The 18,578-nt window shown below is 43.8% G+C and overlaps 1 protein-coding gene across 21 annotated transcripts in view; it reads right to left on the bottom strand.

Moving 5' to 3' along the window:
- Positions 1–3,410: 3,410 nt before the first annotated feature.
- The window catches only part of MDM4 (MDM4 regulator of p53), a 51,441-nt gene continuing 36,273 nt past the window's right edge, over positions 3,411–18,578 (bottom strand). For 8 of the 21 annotated variants that reach the window (XM_008544589.2, XM_070591362.1, XM_070591363.1 and 5 more), the window contains one exon: positions 10,167–18,511. In XM_008544589.2, coding sequence (XP_008542811.1) covers positions 17,939–18,511 — 573 coding nt within the window. In that variant the 3' untranslated portion in view covers positions 10,167–17,938. Of the gene's footprint in view, positions 4,117–9,352; positions 9,497–10,166; positions 18,512–18,578 lie in introns of those variants that run through there. The other 13 variants (XR_011532163.1, XR_011532166.1, XM_070591368.1 and 10 more) reach the window with 5 other exon arrangements.

Below are 18,578 nucleotides of genomic sequence, written 5' to 3'. Positions count from 1 at the left end.
AAATATAAAATTAACACATGGGGCTGGCCCCGTGGGGTGGTGGTTAAAGTTCCATGTGCTCTGCTTTGGTGGCCCAGGTTCACGGGTTCAGATCCCGGGTGCAGACCTACTCCACTCATCAGCCACGCTGTGGTGGTGTCCCACAGAAAAAAATAGAGGAGGACTGGCACAGATGTTAGCTCAGGGCTAATAGTCCTCAAAAAAAAAAAAAAAAAAAAAAAAGAGGAGGATTGGCAACGGATAAGATAAAGTAAAAATTAAATTAATTAACACATGCCAATGATTTAATTTAACTCGTCAATTAATGAGGGAACTAGTAAGATGTTATAACTGCTCAAAGGAGAATCCAAAGAGTAAACAGGCACAAGCCATCAGGAATACTGCAGTTAATCTACTTCATAGACGCAAAGCTGGTCAATATCCACAGGGCAATAAGCAATTGCATCTCCACTGGATGCAACTTGCATTTCTATGGGCAAAATCATCTGCATTATTGTCAGCTTTCTACAAATTACCGAGTTGCAAAACAGCTCAAAGACAATGTAAGGCAAAGAAAATTCAAAGGGAAACTAGACAGGACACCCAATAATAATCTTTTCTGACCATTTCAAAGTCTTTCACAACTTCTCCTAACATTATGATCATCCTCCTTTCATGACAAAGCAGAAAAGACAGAGAGGAGCACAGAAAACGGGAAGGGCAAGTGCTCTAGCGCCAACCCCATGAGCGCTGAGGACATCTGCGACAGGGATGTCATGCCTGCAATGAAACTAGAAAAATAAGAATGAGGTAAGTTTCTCCACAGAGCCATATAATTTCAAAGGACTGTCCTTTATTGGAGATTATATCCTTCCTACATTTGTGGCATTAGAATGTCCTTTCTTTTATGAAGGGATGGTGGTAATATATGGTAGTAGTTGACTTCTTTTTTAACGTACTTGTTTGATGAAATAAAGGCTGGCAACCTTATGTAAGTCCCCATCTTTTATATATATACACATACACACACACACACACATATATGACTTTTGTTGTTGTGTTTTGTTATTTTTAGTTTTATTCATCTGTGATAGACAAAAGTCTAGAAACACTGATCTTGTCCACAATTCTGGCATCTTGTGCTGTAAGTTATAGTTAAGAGATGAGCCCTGAGCAATACTTCTAGGTCCTCATGCCTGTCAGTTCCCCTTGCCCTCGTGGAGGATGGGAAGTTGACTCGGACAGGAGGGCATCCAGACACTGGGGCTGAGCAGAGAAGGGAGAAGAAGATGAGGACTTATGGACTGACTCCTGCGGATGCCAGAGGGCGGCTGGGATGGAGTAGAGCCAGGAAAGCGTCTTCTCTGGTCCTGGCCCCAGATTCATTGTGTGCATTGTGCTGCATGGCTTGTCAGCAGCCCTAACTACACCACCCTCCCTGTCTGTAGCAGAGAAGTTTCTGAAGCTCAGTGAAACCTGGCCAGTGCTGGCAGTGGGGCCCGAACCACCTCCCTTCCTGAGAGCCTGCCCTAGGGCCCAGGGAGGTGGGATGCAGGCAGAGCCAGAAAGGAGGTGTTACAGACTTCAGAAGCCAAAGCTCGACTGGAGGTGGGGACCGGAGCGGAGAACCCCAGCGTGCTAGATGTTCGCTTTGCAGCCTTTCAACTCCTCCACATCAGAGCCTGTGTGGCAAAGCCCTGCTGCCCCCCACATTCAGCGTCCCCGGCTGGCTCCAAGTGGGAACCCAGCCGAGCCACTGCTTTTAAAGGCACAGGCTGCCCAACCAGAGAGCAAGAGGCCCCACAGGCCCCTCCGCAAAGAACAGGGAGAGCATGCACACTGGGGTCGGGGTTTCCTTCTAAAGAAGTTGGACATCTCGTCCCGGCCCCAAAGGGGAAGGTGATTGAGTCCAATGGAGGATTCTCTGGGTACCGGCGTTCCATGTGTTAAGTACTGCTATCCTGACCACCTGCTTTCTGCTGGATTAACCAGAGAGAAAGAGAACAGGGGAAGGAGATAGCTCCTGATGGTTTTTAAAGAAAAGTGCATTTAGCTCATAGTGTAGCTGAAGAGCTGGTGTAAAATTGGTTGTTTAGCTCTGAAGCTGGTGTCAGGGACCCTCCGGCTGAGAGAGAAAAAAAGCAGCTTGAATTCGTAAACTGTCAGTACTGTGAGCCAAGGCAGAGGGCATCCAGGGAGCAGGGACTCAAGCAGCTTCTTTTCCCCATTCCTGCACGTCAGCAGGAATGACAGGACTGAGCTAGAAACCACCACCAAGGGCCTGAGCCGGTAGCACTATAGGCGTTGGCCAGGCTCTAGAAGTTTCATGTTCCCAGCTCTGCCTTCAAGGAATCACAGCCCCAGAATTCCAGAATCTCAGATCCAGAAGGGGCAGGAGGTTACATGGGAATCCTGGCTTTGGCTCCCCTGCCGGATGGTCCCCAGGCCTCGGTGGAGCCCAGTGCCCAGGGCATGCGCACTGCTCCTCTGCCCAGCCTGCCCTGCTTTGCCAGCTCAGAGTAAATTCCTTCTCGCGTGCGCCAAAACCTGCGTCCTTCCATAACCCAGCATGGAGTGCATATGCTGTGGCACCTTAGATGCGAATGGCCCCTTAGAGACCATCTGACTCACAGGTCACAGACTACCCAAAAGCTCCTACAGGCATTTTTTTCTTGGCCTACCTAACATTTAAAACTATCACTTTTTGATTCAATATTTAAAATAGAGAGATTTCCTATAACAATCTGGACTTGTGGATTCTCTTGAAATCTTAGAAAAGCTGGCAACAATGACCCATGTTGCCACCTGAACACGCCTGGTTGGAGTCGGACACGGCTGCCCTTTTTCTGGGCCGGGCTCTCCAACTGACTCGAGCCGCAGTGCTCCCCACATCCTCGCGAGCCAGCCGCCCTCCTTGCCCGCGAGAACAGACTGGTCGCTAAAGGTGTGAATCTGTGAGGCCAGGCAGTGCCCACGCTCCGGGTTCAGCAGCGACCATATGCGAAGACCCTCCTTGGCAGTGTTCATCCCGTGCCTTTACCATGGGGCCTCCTCCCCTCCAGAGCAAGGCTCACGCCCGGGTATTTCCTTCCTCTTGTCCTACTCCTATCTCCACCTTGTGACCTTCATTGATGTAAAAATAACCAAATCAGCAAAGCAGTTTTGCTTAATATTCCTGTTCCTGTGCCCATGCATTTAAGTCAGTGGTTCCAACAAGCAGCAGGATCCACTCTACCCTACCTTCTGGGGTTTTTAGAAAATTTTGGTGTTATCATAACAACTGGGACAATCAGTCCTTGGGGACAAGAGAAGCTAAATATCCTGCGATGCAAGGGACAGTCCCATTTAAAACGAGCAAACAAAAACCCTTGTTCCATTCAAAATGCTGCTTAACCCCCATGGAGTAACACTGACTGAAGTGGGACACTGGCTAATTTTTTCCTGTATTTTTATTTAACTTCTCTGGGCCTCTGTAAAATGGGGATACCATATTTCATTTGTGTAACACTACATTTCTTCCATGGGGTTATTGTGAAGATTACATGAGATCAAACAAAACAGACACGGGACACATACTATGCACACAATAAGTGGTAGCGATGATGGCTCTTTAGAAAATGGAATGGTGGGACAAAAACTAGTGTGTCTGCCCATAGATCTGAATTCTAGTCCTACAAGCATAGCAAGTCTGCTGTTAACCATGTGACCTTGATCATGTCATTTCTCCTCTCCGAACAATGACGGCTTGTACAAGGTTTCTGGAGTCCTGTCCGTCCCAAATATTCTGTGACTCTGTGTTCCCAACAAGTTGCATGACTTACCCTTTTGATTTGCTTTCAAAACCAAGATGCATGACTTATCCTTCTTGATTTTCTCGTCTGGGCTGGCACTCCCAGGTACAGTGCTGAAGGCTGACCTGAGGCTGTGTTTCCTCCCCCATCAGATTAAAGAACGAAGGAGACAGTAAAGAACAGCATGTACAGGACAGATAGACACCGGGTATCATTGCTCCCCTGACGTCTGTGATGTTCGGAGGGAGCTGTGGCGGCTGGCGGCCTTAACATTTCCTCAGATGGAGAAAGAGCTTGCTCCATAGAATGTGGCCCCTTGTGATGGGTACCTGTCAATCACCAGACTCTAAACACAAAAGGATTCAGGGAACAGCTTCTGAGGCTCAGCACTCAGGCTCAGAAATACATCCCCCCTCCCATGCCCTGCCTGCTGGAAGGAAGGCGAGAGGGGAGGCTGTGCATCAAAGGGAAAAACAGCAGTTCAGTTCATTTGAATAAACCAGGAAGAAAGGAACTGCAATAGGCTATTACGGAGAGAATAATTTGTAACTAGTTACAGACAGTCTGAAGAGATGGGGAATGGATGGTAGAAACAGACAAAATCAGAAACGGAAATCTAATTCTCCTGGTGGCTGGTGTGAAGCTCGAATACCATTTTCTCTAAACTTCTTACTCCAGATTTCCGTCCCGGATTCCAGAGGATCTTACCAATGCTTCCTCCAAGCAGCAGGAGCAAGAATATTTAAAGGAAGACTGAACCCAGGGGTGTATCCTGAGGCAGTGTCAACAATGTTGTTTTAAGGGCAAAGGGACCTTCCTCTGAGAGGCTACAGGTTACTGGCGCCCTCTGGAGGAAGATAAAGGTTACACCTGCTGGTTAGAGGCCAGACATCTGACTGGTCCCTTGTGTTTGAGGGAGCTGCAACCCCAGCTCTGACGCAAGAAGAGCAGGAGGAAATACCAGGTGCTGAGCACCTCGTGTGTGTTACCGCATTTGTCCCTCACTCTCTGTTTTACAGATCAAGGAGCTGAAGCTTAGAGACGCTAAGTGAACTGCCTAAAGTCACTCAGCAAGTAGTTAACTGGCAATCCCAATTCATTGCCAAGGATTCCAGAAATACTGAGGGTCACAGTGTCTTACATACACACACACACACACACACACACACACAAAGGAAAAAAGAAGAAGGCAGATAGAATTATCTTCAAATGTGTCCCATATTTGGGGAGTAGCTTAACCCAGTTTTGAGCAGTGTACTTTGCTGGAGCTTGAATTAAGATATCCCAATTTAGGGCACAAGAAGTTTCAAGCGTCTTTAACTTGACTCAAATGCATGGGTTATTTCCCGCTAGTGATTCTTTTAAAGGTTGATGATGAAGGGGAAAGAGCCCCAGAGTGAGAGGAGGCCAGACGGGGTTACCCAGACCACGTGTTGATCAGCCAAGCAATGCTTGATGCCACTTCCCCTCTTTGTAAAAGAAGGGTGTTGAAAAAAGTGATCTTTAAGGACATGTGAACCTAAAAGATATTTCTTTGCACTCCTTGCCGTACACCTGAAATGAGTGCTCACTCCTCAATCCCTTCTTTTCTCCATCCCTGAAAGGTCTTTGGCATAGATGTGTGGCAGAAACATTTGAGTATCTGCCTAATGAAAATCTGTGAGTCCAGTAGAACAAAACAAAAAGTCATTCTCTGCTCCAGGATGCTTTCCTGATCCTGTCCCTAGCAATCCCCCACTGCTCCTCTCCCTCCTAAACTGTCCCTCGTGGCCTGAGGCTACCTGCAGCAGTAGTTCTGAGCGTGGCTCCTAGACCAGCAACACCAGCATCACCCAGGAATCCGACAGAAACGCAGGTGCCTGGGCCCCGCCCAGACGGCCTGGATGGGACCTCAGAGGCAGGCCCAGCAACCTGCCCTCGAAGTCCTCCAGGTGATTGCTCAGGCTTGAGAGCTACTAAACAGGGTTCTTAACCTAGGCCCACAGATGGGTGTAGGGGTCTAAAAGTTTCTTGGGTTGCATGTAAAATTTTACATGTGTATATACCCTTTCTCTTGAGACAGGATCCAGAGCAGCTACCTCTTGACCCCAAACAAGTTATGAACTACTTACTACTCTATAATTCTGTTTCATGGCAACCATCCCCCTGGCTGCATCCACAAACTCTTCTCTTTCCTCCACTTCTTTGCTTTAAAAGATACCTGGCTTTCCCCCAAAGAATCTTGGCGGTCATTTGCCCACAGCTCATTTGCCGTCAGTACAGAAGATGGGGCCACCCCTGTACCACACCCAGGCCAAAATCCCTCTGCACATGAGTCTCTGCCGTTCTGAGACTGAGACCTAGACTCCTCTTTACTGCTTCTTGTGTCATCTGCTGACCTTCCACTTTCCCTCATTTATTCTCGAGTTTGGGTTCTACAGTCCTGCCATCACCCTGGGTGATATTAACGTCACATAAATGACCCATCTGACACCACAGCCTCACCAGACCTTGACCACCTCAACATCAAATAATTTTACCTCCATGACACTTCAACCACTCTATGCCATGCCTGGGACTTGCCCTCGCCTGGATTGCTCTACCTCTGTACCAGTCAGCTTAGACTAAGTTGCAGTGTAGCAACCAACTTCCAAATCTCGGTGGCTTCCAATAAAATGTCTGTTCCTCTGCCCAGTGCAGGACAGACATAGCTCTGCTCCCTGTCCTCATCAATCTTGGAGGCAGGCTGAAGGAGCAGCCCCATTTTGGGGTGCACTAGCCTCATGCAGAAGGAAAGGAGCACAGACTACCCCCTGCAAATGTCCTTACACCTCTGCTCAGAAGTAGCACACTTCATTTCCCTCACATTTCATTGACAAGCCTGTTGCCAGCGGGGCAGGAAGCACCATCCTCTTCAAGGCCTGGTACAGAGAAGTGGCAGACATTTTGACAATAACACAATCTACCACAATCTTTGACATCTTTTACTAGAATATCAGTCTCTCTCAGAACAGTGTCCCGTGCTTTCTGCTCTTAGTCTACTCCCACCATGCTACTCTTTCAATTTCATTGAGGCTTTCCATTTCCCATCAGCCCCCTCCCGGAAGTAACGATAGGTAACATTTTTGGCCACATAGTAGGTGCTGACTTGACATCTAGTACCCCATGAGGACTAGAGAAGTTACATCACCTGTCTCCACGTCCTTCTTGTCCTCCAGGTTAGAACTATCCCTTCAACTATTAGGGAAAGAGGAGAACCAGGTAGGACTGAGAGCTCAGATTGGGGACATGAATGTAGTAACAGCAACCTGCAAGTTGTGGGATTCTTCTCCCGGAGCCCTCAGCCACTGGGCATAGTGGCTCTCGATCAGGGCAATTCTTTCCTTAAGTGACATTTGCCAGTGTGTGGAGACAATGTGTCGTAATGGCGGCTGGGGTGGGAGGTCCTACTGGTATCCAGTGAGCAGAGGCCAGGGATGCTGTTAAGTGTCCTACACTGCACGGGATGCCCCTCGCCCCAACAAAGAGTTTCCCAACTCAAAATGTCAACAGTGCTGAGGTTGAGAAACCCTGGTCTAGAGATGGCATGGTCCCGGGCAACCGTCTTGCCGAAGTTGTCCTATCTGCCCTCCAGTTCTGCCGAGAACCCACTTCAGACTTCTCCCCTCTCTTCAAACTCATCCCAACCTCCTCTCTTACTGTACTCAACTGTCCCACGCTTCAGCTACACTGAACCTCTCAGTCTTCCCAGATGCCACGGTCTCCTCTTCTAACTCTTACCCTTCCTTTAGCGTTCAGCCTCTTGTCTCTCCCAGGAGGCTGTCCCCAAACTCATGACTGAAGCAGGCCCCTCTGTGTAATTCTCATAGCAGCATGCATTCTCCCAATATCACATTTACTACATGAATCTTCTATGTTTAACTAGTTAGCTTCCCTAAGCCCTGAGAGAGGTGGCCATGTTCATCATCTTCACACTGTATCCCCAGCACCTGGAAAGTACAAGATGCACAACAAGTACTTAATATTCACAGCCCATTTCTCTCCTGAGCTCCATTTCCATTTGGGTCATCTCATTTGCACAAAGTTAACACATCCAAAACTAAACTCACCATTTTTCCTTCCCTCACCACCACCAAAACCTACACTTTCACCCATATTCTTTATCTCAATGAATGGCACCAGCACCCACTAATTGCCCAAGCCATCCTTGACTCCTCCCTTTCCCTCACATCCACATTCATTCATTCCTGAAGTCTATTGCTTCCACCCTGGTTTCTCTCAAACCCACAGACTTCTTCTGGGCTATTGTCTCAGACACGATCATTTTAAGCTCTGACTGGCAATTCTTAGTTACCTTGGACGGGTTGTTTAATTTCTCTAGGCCTTGAATGCCTCATGGGATAACAGATGCCGGTCAGCGCTTAGTAAGTGTTCGTAAATGTCATCTACAACTCTTCCTTCCAGGCCCACTGCCATTACCTCAGGAGCACCATCATTTGCAGACCGGACTGCTGCCATAGCCTAACTGTTCTCCCCGCTGCTGCTCTAGCCAGCACTCCAGCCTATTCTCAACCATGCAGCCAGAACGGCTTTCAAAAATGCAAATGAGATCATGTCACACTCCTGCTTAAAATCCTTTAAGGGCTCTCCACTGCCTTCAGGATGAGGTCCAGGTATCAGCTTAGCCTATCACACCTTCATCAGCAGCCCCTTCCACACTCAGCCCCATCTCGTCACTTCTCAGTCACATCCTGTGCTCCAATTATGTGGAACAACTTCACGTTCCCCAAACAAGCCAATCTCTCCCTTTCGGTTCTTTTGCTAACTCCTCATGTAGAAACTGTCTTATGTCCCTAATTCCATTGCTAAACCACAGGCAACTTGAGGGAGCTCCCTTGTTCACTGTGGAATGCCCAGTACCAAGCAGACCCTGGCCCATATTCACACTTAGTATTTATTGAACAGATTTAACTCTATCCTTCATTTTGAAGAGGAAAGCAAGCAAAAGGAAAACATTAATCAAATATGTACATAGCAAGATCATCCCTGATTAACCTGTAATGAGCTTAAGTCTTCCTAATAGCACTAATTCTTTTTATACCTTTACAGATTGGATTTGTGTACACTCTAGCAACAAGCACTGATGAGGCACCTGCTAACAACAGTTCAGCTCAGGTAACAGTTCAGCCTCAAGACTACATTCAACACAGATGGTCAGTCTACAGCACCAGGACTCAAGGTGAGTAGGATGCAAAAACGCAGAAAACACAACACATTATGCAGTCGGACTCATTGAAAAGTACCTTAAAGAGCTCACAAAATGTGGAAAAGGTTGTGTGGACACTGAAGCCGGTCTCATCCTTGTCTCTAATGCCCCTCTTTTTTTGGTTGTCATTTTTAAAATGCTGTCCCTGGGATTTCTAGCATCATCCCCACCCCACCCCAGGGCCTCCACATGCAGGTGAACACTCCATGTGTCTAGGTGACATCATTTGTATGGTAGCCTATGAAGAGTGCCCCCAAAAGTTGTGCAGTATGCACCAATCTGCACCAACTATCTCCTGGCCCTCAGCTCAGGACGACTGACCAGACATTTCACTCACCTCAATGGAGTTAGCTGTAGGGAAGGACCTTTTCAAAAGCACGTGGGCTAGCAGCTCTTGGTGAGCAGGTTCTCTTCTCTGCTATCCCTCCGAAGAAGAGAACCTGAGGGCCATGGGCCAGTGGCTTCAATGATGCTCCTGAAACTGAATGTAAGTGTTGTACTCCTTTATAAGAAGAGATTTCCTAAGTTTCATTAGCTTTTCAAGGAGGGCTATAATCCCCAAAAGTTTAAGGACCACTGCTAGAGACCACAGCAGATGCTCAGCAGGTAAGTGACAAACATGTATTTGTGACAGACCCTAGAACCTCTCACACTGGAGCCCTGCACCTGGACTGCCTTGTAACCTCAACGGGGAGGCCAATCCTCCATCTCGCCACACGAAATCTCTTCAGTAGCAATGAGGGTGGGCAAGTTGACACAGTCCTGGGCTCAGAAGACTTCAGGACAGACCTGTGCCTAGAGAGAGGACTTGCTCCAAATCACTCTAGACACGCAGGTAATATATGTTCTCTAATTCTCACTCTAGTAGGAGAAACTCCACAACTCACTGCCTAACCAGCTCAATGTTCAAAAATACTCTGTAAAATTTTGAGGTTTCCTTCAGGATTGGGAACCTAAAAATTAAATACAATTATTCTAATAGGTAATGGGGAAAATATCAAATGTTGCTGTTGATTTTAAGTCCAATAACTTCTATTGCAAAAGCTATTCTTTGTCCCTAAATCAGACCAAAGATAGTATATAAAAACAGAAAATGAGGTTTTGTTGTATACAAACAAAATTACTTGTTTTCCCAATAATGACACCACAAAAAGGCAAAATGAAAACGTTTAATACACAAAAAAAAGCACAAAAGAATCAACAGGTATTAAAAGCATTACATAGTGCAAATACCAAAAAGATACAGAGCTGTTAACTTAGTGGCGTTTATAAAGACTAAGCAAGAACACATGAAAATGTCTCCTTTCCTTATTTAGTGAGCTGGCCACTATTCAAAAAGTTATTTTAAATTGCCTTTTTCTTCCCACTTTATGAAGCCATATTTGCTACTCCTGATCAGAGATATGCTACAGATGTTTTCTGTATACTGACAGTGCATTTTATGCCACCTATTCAAGTGCATGTAGAAGGAGAATTTTTGTATGTCGAGACCATAGCAAGACAGTTATACCTGCTATCCAAATTTACACACTCTTATCTCAGAACCTAGAGACAGAAGTCTTCTCTAGTGAAGGCCTCATAGCAAGGAAAGGCGATTCGAGCTACAGGTGTGGGTGAAAGGAAGCGAGGCAGGCTCTGCCGGGCAGGCAGAGAGGAAGCTTGTGCTCAGCTTCTAGGGTTCGAGGGATTCTGTATGCACCCCAGAGCTTGGTCAACCATGGCTATAATAACTTCTAACATCTTCTTCAAGGCAAGTATAGGTTTTTACCTCACTCCCCCATGCTTAACCCCCACCACAAACTATGAGGTAGAAAGGGTAAAATGTGCACGCATTTTACAGGTGAGAAAAATTGAGGCTTAAGAAGGTCAAGACTGGGTTCAAGATGGTAGAATAATCTTACTCCTTCTCTCTATCCAAGAGGAACTTAGTGCCTAGCTATAGACTAAGGAGAGAGTCCTATTCAGAGGCTGCTTAAGACTCCTACCTTGCCAAGTGCTGAGGAGGCCAGAAACATTTCATTCGCCTTTAAAATATTTTCTATTACCTTTAAAAGGAGGAAAGAAAAAAACCAAAGGAAAACCGTGTCTCTTATTAAAAAGGAAGTGAAAACATGAGGCAAACTATAGGAAAAAAGAAGAACCCTCCTGTAGGAAGAGGGAAGGCTGCTCTCAACGTCTTAGTGCTGAGACGACAGGGAAGCCAATCCCCCGTTCCTCCATCATACACACAAAGGAAGCCCCAACTACAAGTTGTTTGTTATTAGACAGTAGCTCTGATGTCACAGCTTCCCTTCCTTATGCTACAATCCACCACCTAACTCTGCAACAGAAACATTCCCCAGGACCGCCTGGAAAAGAGAAATCTTATCTGAAGATACCGTAGTTACCACCATCCAAGGGGTGACATAGAACGCCTTTGGTATAAAAGCAATATCCAGAAGTAGATAAAACTTGGAACTCTGAGGCAAAAAGAACAACAGTAAGGGAGAGAGGAAGGGGAAATGTTTGCCATTAAGGTACTTACTGTTAAAAAACCAACGCCTTGGGATGAGAAACTAGATGCTCTGATAAACTCTCAGTGTTACAATGTAAGTCAATTTCCAATAAAGCATTTGCCAAATTACAGCAACTGTTCTGAGAAAAGAATTGCTCTGATAGCACTATTTGGCCCTTCTTAGGATCCTTGACCCATTCTACCCCAAGAAATGAGGGAGTCAATTAGCTGTGCTGTGTTCCCAGAAGACACTAAACAAGGATCCTGGATGAAGGAAACGATCTGCAGGAGAAGCAGCAACTTTGATTTCAGACAAGCTACCAGAAACAGTAACCATCTCTTTCTGTAGATACACTTCTTTCTTTCTGACATTTCAGTCAAAGGCTCTTGACAGAGGTACAGTAAACCCACGTGTAGGTTTATTATAATATTTCTTTAACAATGCCACATTCACCAACAATAGCATTTCTTGGGATTGCACGTTCATCGCATCAAAAGATCTCAAAATGCTTATGGGAATCCTCATATGGGAGAAAAGAGATCTGGTGGCTCCTATAAAGGAAGAATATAGCAATGACAAACAGGGAAAGCTCTGTCATCAGAAAGGATGTCTCTCAAAGCAATCTGCAAAAAGTGTCCCCAAATTAGGTCTGGGGAGCCACCTGGACCTCAGATATTCCACATTTCCAGTTTAGCTTTAGGGTCCTCAATATTGCTCCCCATACACTAAACTGCAACTCTGCTAATCACAAATCTGGGAAATTCCAGCAAAGAAACCTCGGCATACCCTATGGCAGTGCAAAACTCCAGACATTTGTAAACACTGTACATTTTACTTTTGGCACAGGGGAAAGTTTGCAGGTTCCTTTATCTTTGAAGTGCAGGTTCCAAACAGCGCTAGTTCCTAATCTATAGCCATTTTCAGCAAAGGCAATAACAGTCCATCAAGTGTCTGTGCACACATGTACATCCATGAATGAGAGAACTATTAAAATGAATTCTTCTTTAGGACCTGGGTCTGAACAATTTAAGCAGATACATGGCTAAACAGAAAACAACAGATTCACAGTATCTAAAGCCATATACTTTCAGAATTTCACATAACTCCCTGTGGGAAAAAAACCAAATAGCTGGTGTAGGGGAGGAAGACATTTCCTCTACCCGCTCTGGGTTTTTCTGGCCGGAGAATGAATTAAATTCACATGAGACAGAGTAAGAGGAGAAAATTAAACAAAGCTTTATAACAGGTATACACGGGAGAGGCTCAGGCAACCTGAGCAACTCGCCAAAATAGATGAAGCCCCCACCTTAAATATCATCTTCAGCTAAAGACAAAGGAGGGTGTTGGGGGTGGGGGGACTCAGTTTACAGGAGATTACCAGACAAGTACAGTAAACAAGGGTGAAGTTATTATGCAGATTTAAGTCCTTGCCTTCCACAGTGATAAGAGGGTCTAGAGATAAGGTCATCCCCCTTCTTCCTGGTGCAGAGAAGGAGACACCTTTACAGACTGAGATTTCCTTTACAATGTAAATGTCTCTTAACAAAGGGTAAGTAAACTCTGCTTTTCAGAGTTTCTTTGCTGTCTGCAGTTTTTAAAAGTAACCAGCCCAAAATAATCCTCATGCCAAAGAGTATCTTGGGGTGGCAAATGCCAGTCCCCTACACTGGTTAACAAGTTTCTGCCTTTCTAAAGAGAACCAAGAGGTAACACTACAATAGCTTTCTAGAACCAAAGAGCTAATATTCACCAACTTCTCCATAATGACTTATCAAAGGAGCTAACATTGCATTGAACTGACATTAAAAAGTTACAAACGAGCCTGATCTTTAAAAATAAATTTTTACAAAGAAAACAACATCCCACAAAGCATTATATACACATCTAAATATACATAAATTATTATTAAACACAACTGCATGTTTCAAATACTTGACAGTGATCCAACCTTCCATTAGAAGACTTCATGGCAGGGGCTGGATCTGTGGCCGAGGGGTTAAATTCGCTCACTCTGCTTCAGCGGCCCAGGGTTTCACCAGTTCAAATCCTGGGCACAGACAGGGCACCACTCATCAAGCCATCAGGTGGCGTCCCACATGCCACAACCAGAAGGACCCACAACTAAAAATACACAACTATGCACCGGGGCCTTTGGGGAGAAAAAGGAAAAATAAAATCTTTAAAAAAAAAAAAAAAAAGATTTCACAGCAGTCTGGAGGCTGGCCTGGCTGGACACCAGTCCACTGTCCAAGCCTAGACCGGGGAACCACGATATTCTACAGATGGACTGCAGAGAAACGGTACTATCAGTTTAAAGGCTTGGTCTAAGATTTTAAAAGTCTGATTTAAGTATGAAAATACGTATTTATGTGCTGTGCAAGTAGAGGGAGTTAATAGCAAGAGACAAGAGACATTTTTAGCTGTAATCTAGAAATTCACTGTTTTTCTAAGGACTTGTCATTTCTGCTCTGAACCTTCTGTCCAGGATAACATGATCATAAATATTAATTTAAATAACTAAAGTAAGACATTTGATTCTAATGTGGGATGATTTCATTTAATCACAAGTCTACGGTGTGATGCAACAGAAACAATAAACTCCATGGACAGCTACTTTAACAGCTCCTTTCCTCAGGATCAAGATTTCATACAATAGCTAAGATACGCAAACAACTTAAGTGTTATCAAAGGATGAAGGGCTAAAGAAAATATGGTACATATACAATGATATTGTATTGTATACAATCTTATCACTTGTGAGATATGGATACACCTCGAGGGCATTATGCTAAGTGAGTAAGTCAGAAACACCTCCCTTATATGTGTAATCTAAAAACAAAAAACACCAAGCTCAGAGATACAGAGAACAAACAGGTGGTTGCCAGAGGCAAGGGGTAGGGGGAGGTGAAATGGGTGAAGAGGGTCAAAAGATACAAACTTCTAGTTATAAAATAAATAAGTCCTGGGGATGTAATGTACGGCATAGACAATGTTGCCATTTGTGATGATATGGATACACCTTGAGGGCATTATGTAAGTCAGTCAGAAACACCTCCCTTACATGTGTAATCTAAAAATGAAAAACACCAAGCTCAGAGATACAGAGAACAAATAGGTGGTTGCCAGAGGCAAGGGATAGGGGGAGGTGAAATGGGTGAAGGGGGTCAAAAGATACAAACTTCCAGTTATAAAATAAATAAGTCCTGGGGATGAAATGTACAGGCGTGGTGACTATAATTAATAACACTGCATTGTATATTTGAAAGTTTCTACGAGAACAGACATTAAAAGTTCTCATCACAAGAAAAAAAATTCTGGAGCTACGTATGGTGACGGATGTGAACCTGACTTATTGTAATTATTTCTCAGTGGATACAAATACTGAATCACTGCGTGCTACACCTGGAACTAACACAATGTTGTGTGTCAATTATACCTCAAAAACCAAAAAGATTTCAAGTGAAGCATGGCTTACCTATAACTAGGAAGACCATATAATTTAAGGTACAAATGAAGACATCTGAGAGTGCATGGGGGAGACTAGGTAAACTGGAAGGGATGCTGAAAAGGAAGAGCAAACTAGCACTGTCCCCAGAAACCCAGAGCACATGGCCGTCTTAAGCACAATAAATGGTAGTGTCTGGAAGCCAAGGGTTTCTTTATCTCAGAGCAGTACTATGAAGACCTCACATACAAACTATGTCTTCCTTTAGTGGCAGTGAGTAAAACACATCCGTACCGCAGCGGCATTGAAAAAAGAGCAAAAGTGAAAATAGACGGAGAAGATGGTTTAAAGTTTCCTGCAGGTAAAGATGAGATTCAGCTCAAAGCTGCAGCTTTTTTCTAAGCAAAGTACTTAGTGCTAATGAAAAACCCAGGGGAGCAAAGGGGAAAAAGAGGAAAGCTCAGTAGCATGAGAGGACTCTGTGCTAGGCAAGGATATGCCAAAATTAGCATTAAATATTATAAACACAAATAAAATTTAAAAATTTTTTCTTAATTTTCTAAAAAAACCCGCACCTTTACATAAGAGGAATCATAAGGTACAAGCGCAGATGTCCAACTCTCCCTGCCCCCACCCCTTAAGTTATCGCTTGCAAAAAGCATCTGACTGGCAAAAATAAAACAAAATTGAGGGCTATCAAGCTGTTATGAAGAGTGTAGCACTAAGGGGAAATACGGAGGAAAGTAATTTAACTCTCTGAAGTTTCAGAGCATTTACCACAGTCTAACAAAACACTGAACTCAAAAGACTGGTTCTACTTACTGAGGGAAAGGAGCCCTTGTCCTTGATGCCCGGAGAGAACCAGAGATATGAGCTTTATTTCCCAAGAAGGAACAATGCTGCAGAAAATGGTTCAAGTTCCTTGCCCCTGTTACCTGCCCTCCTAGTGGCAGAAATAAGTTATCCGATTATATAAGAAGGCCTGACACTTGCTGGGCCTCTTCTCTTGGGGGAGAAAGAAAGAGTCAAAGTTAACTGTTCTCTCTAAAGTCCTATTCTGGCTCCAAGACATACACTGCAATATTTTAAGGTTATGAGTTGTCCAAGATTCAAGAAGCACCAGCATTTAAATACTTACAAGTAATGAGAAGGAAGCAAGTACAGTTTAAAGACTGACTGACAAGAGACTGGGACTCTAGTACTAGCTCTATCACTAGCTGTGACTTAGGGGCCACTTTACCTCACGTGCAAAATAAAAGGGGTTGACTATATGAGTGCAGTCTAGTTTTAAAATTCTCTAACAAATCTTCCCCTCTAGAAATTAAATACGAAGCTAAGGGATCTTGTTCTACTTTCTGTACCTGAAAAAACCCTTCCTTCTAGGGCAGGGATTCCAAAAGTGTGGTCAGCGTCTAGAAATTCGTTAAAATGAAAATCCCTGGCCAGACCTTGGGGATCAAAGTCTGTGTGTGTTGGGGGGCGGGGGAAGGTGTGAGTTAGGAGTTTTAACAAGCAATCCAGGAAACTATTATGATCTTTAAATTTGATAATTCTAGGGCCTTGGTCTTCAAAATGACACAGGATATCAATTTAAAGATCTTTAATTTCCATACGTAATGTCCTAAGATTTATGTGCTCAGATGAGCCCTCTTCAGATCGACCATTTCTGTATTTCCTTTTCATAACAGCCATACTCCCTATTTTCAAAAGAAAGGCTGCCTCTCACCCATCTAGAATCTTTCTATGAGGCACTGCCTCAGAGTGTAAAAAATCTCTAGAGGCATCAAATGAAAGGATAAAACCCCCAGAGGACTCTCAAGAGTGAGGACAGAGTAAAGCAAAGAGCGCTTTGGTTAAAAATTCTGTGCCTTATCTTTCTTTCTTAGAACTGCAATTCACAAGGCTGTGCCAGAGACATATGTTAATACATTTATTTGAATCAAAAATAAATTCAAATATTTTCTGACTGAAAGTGAAGTCTAATTTGGCTGATTAATTTTATAATAAGAATAGGCTTTGCCAATTTATGCCAGGACTTTTTTCTATAAATTTAATCAGCTAAATCTACAGCTCCCAGGCTTTGATAAAAATATCTTTAAAGCACATATAGAATACACTGGATAGTATATCCTAAGTACTTAAATTTGTTTAAAAAATCTAGATGCTAAATTAAACCTGTGCAAAAGGAAAAGTAATCTAGGGTGAGAGCCATGAAACAGTGGAGGGCACAGGAAAAATTGTGCAGTAACAGAGACGCTCTGTAGCTTATTTTGGGTGGTTATTTAGATGTCTACAACCAGCAGAAAGGAACACTTGACTGTTTGCTAATATACCTCAATTTTTTACATGTGCAAAAGATTACATATACTTTCTCAAAATTCTTTTAGGGATATGTTCACAAAAATGTTTGATGTAATTTTTCTAGGCACACATGCAAGAAATCTCATTTTTCAAGACTTCTCTTTTGGCTTCTCTGAATCATGCAGCCTGATCGCAACATCAAGTGATCTACATACTATGTAGCTTGACTAATCAAATTAAGGTTTTTCATTGGTAGCTTTTATATTTTTCTAATAGCAACCTTGCATTTTGATGCCTAAGAACATTCCCTAATAGAAAAGAAGAGTAGGGAATAAAATTAACTAAAGAAATGATTACTCTTTAAGTAACCTGGTAAATCGATGAATCAATTTTTGTTTGTACTGGTAGCTTCTCCCTCCTAGGATCCTCAACTTTGACGGAGAATGAAGTGATTAACATATCTTTTCATATTGTTAATGGAGCCCCCAAACTGATAACCTAGTTCTAAAGAACTCCTTCTCAAATTCCATGTAGGTTTAGAAGCAAATATGTCCTGGAACACAGATGTTTAGATGAATAAATCAACAGAAGCAACGGGTCGCACTCAGTAGAGATGGTCAATACTGACGTTTTGAGATATCGTCTGGCCTTATTAATATTTATCTACAATTCATTGATTCAGCTATGCTATAAAAACCTTGATAACCAACTGAATCTCTTTCTTGCAAATAGGGCACGAAGCCCCAGCCTTCTTTAATCTTCTGGCACAGTGAAAACAAGTAACAAGATGACCTGTCCTCCCATGAATAATGTTCCCATCTCGTGGTCTTTTCTCACATAGGCTACATGGCTTCAGGAGATTCTGGCAATCCTCCATGTTTTCTGTATCTGTTCTCTGTTCAAAAAGGTTATCTGATTGTTCTCCCATGCTTGATATGGTCTCTTGGCTTTCAGAACTGTGAGCCAAATCCAAGAATTCCACTGAATTGCAGGGATCAAAAAGTTTGGGGTTTTCTTCCTTTATATATACATCTTTAGGTCTAACAACTGGAGCTGAAATGGTTCTTCGGCAATCAGGGACATCAATTCCTTCATTTTCCTTCTTTTCGGGTATGGCAGTGATATCAGATGTGGAAAGAGAATGGGTTAACTTAGAACAATCTGAATACCAATCCTTCCTCAAGGCCCAGCAACGAAAACAGTACCTCTTGCTTGGAGAGTTAAATTTCTTGCACTCAGTACACTGCCACTCATCCTACAAAGACAAATGCAGCCAATTAATACTCAGTGGTGACATTATGCTGAGAAAAAGGGAGGGTAGG

Source organism: Equus przewalskii, chromosome 23 (assembly GCF_037783145.1).
Source record: "Equus przewalskii isolate Varuska chromosome 23, EquPr2, whole genome shotgun sequence".
In the NCBI taxonomy this organism is placed as follows: domain Eukaryota; kingdom Metazoa; phylum Chordata; class Mammalia; order Perissodactyla; family Equidae; genus Equus; species Equus przewalskii.
This window is presented reverse-complemented; position numbering and strand designations above follow the sequence as displayed.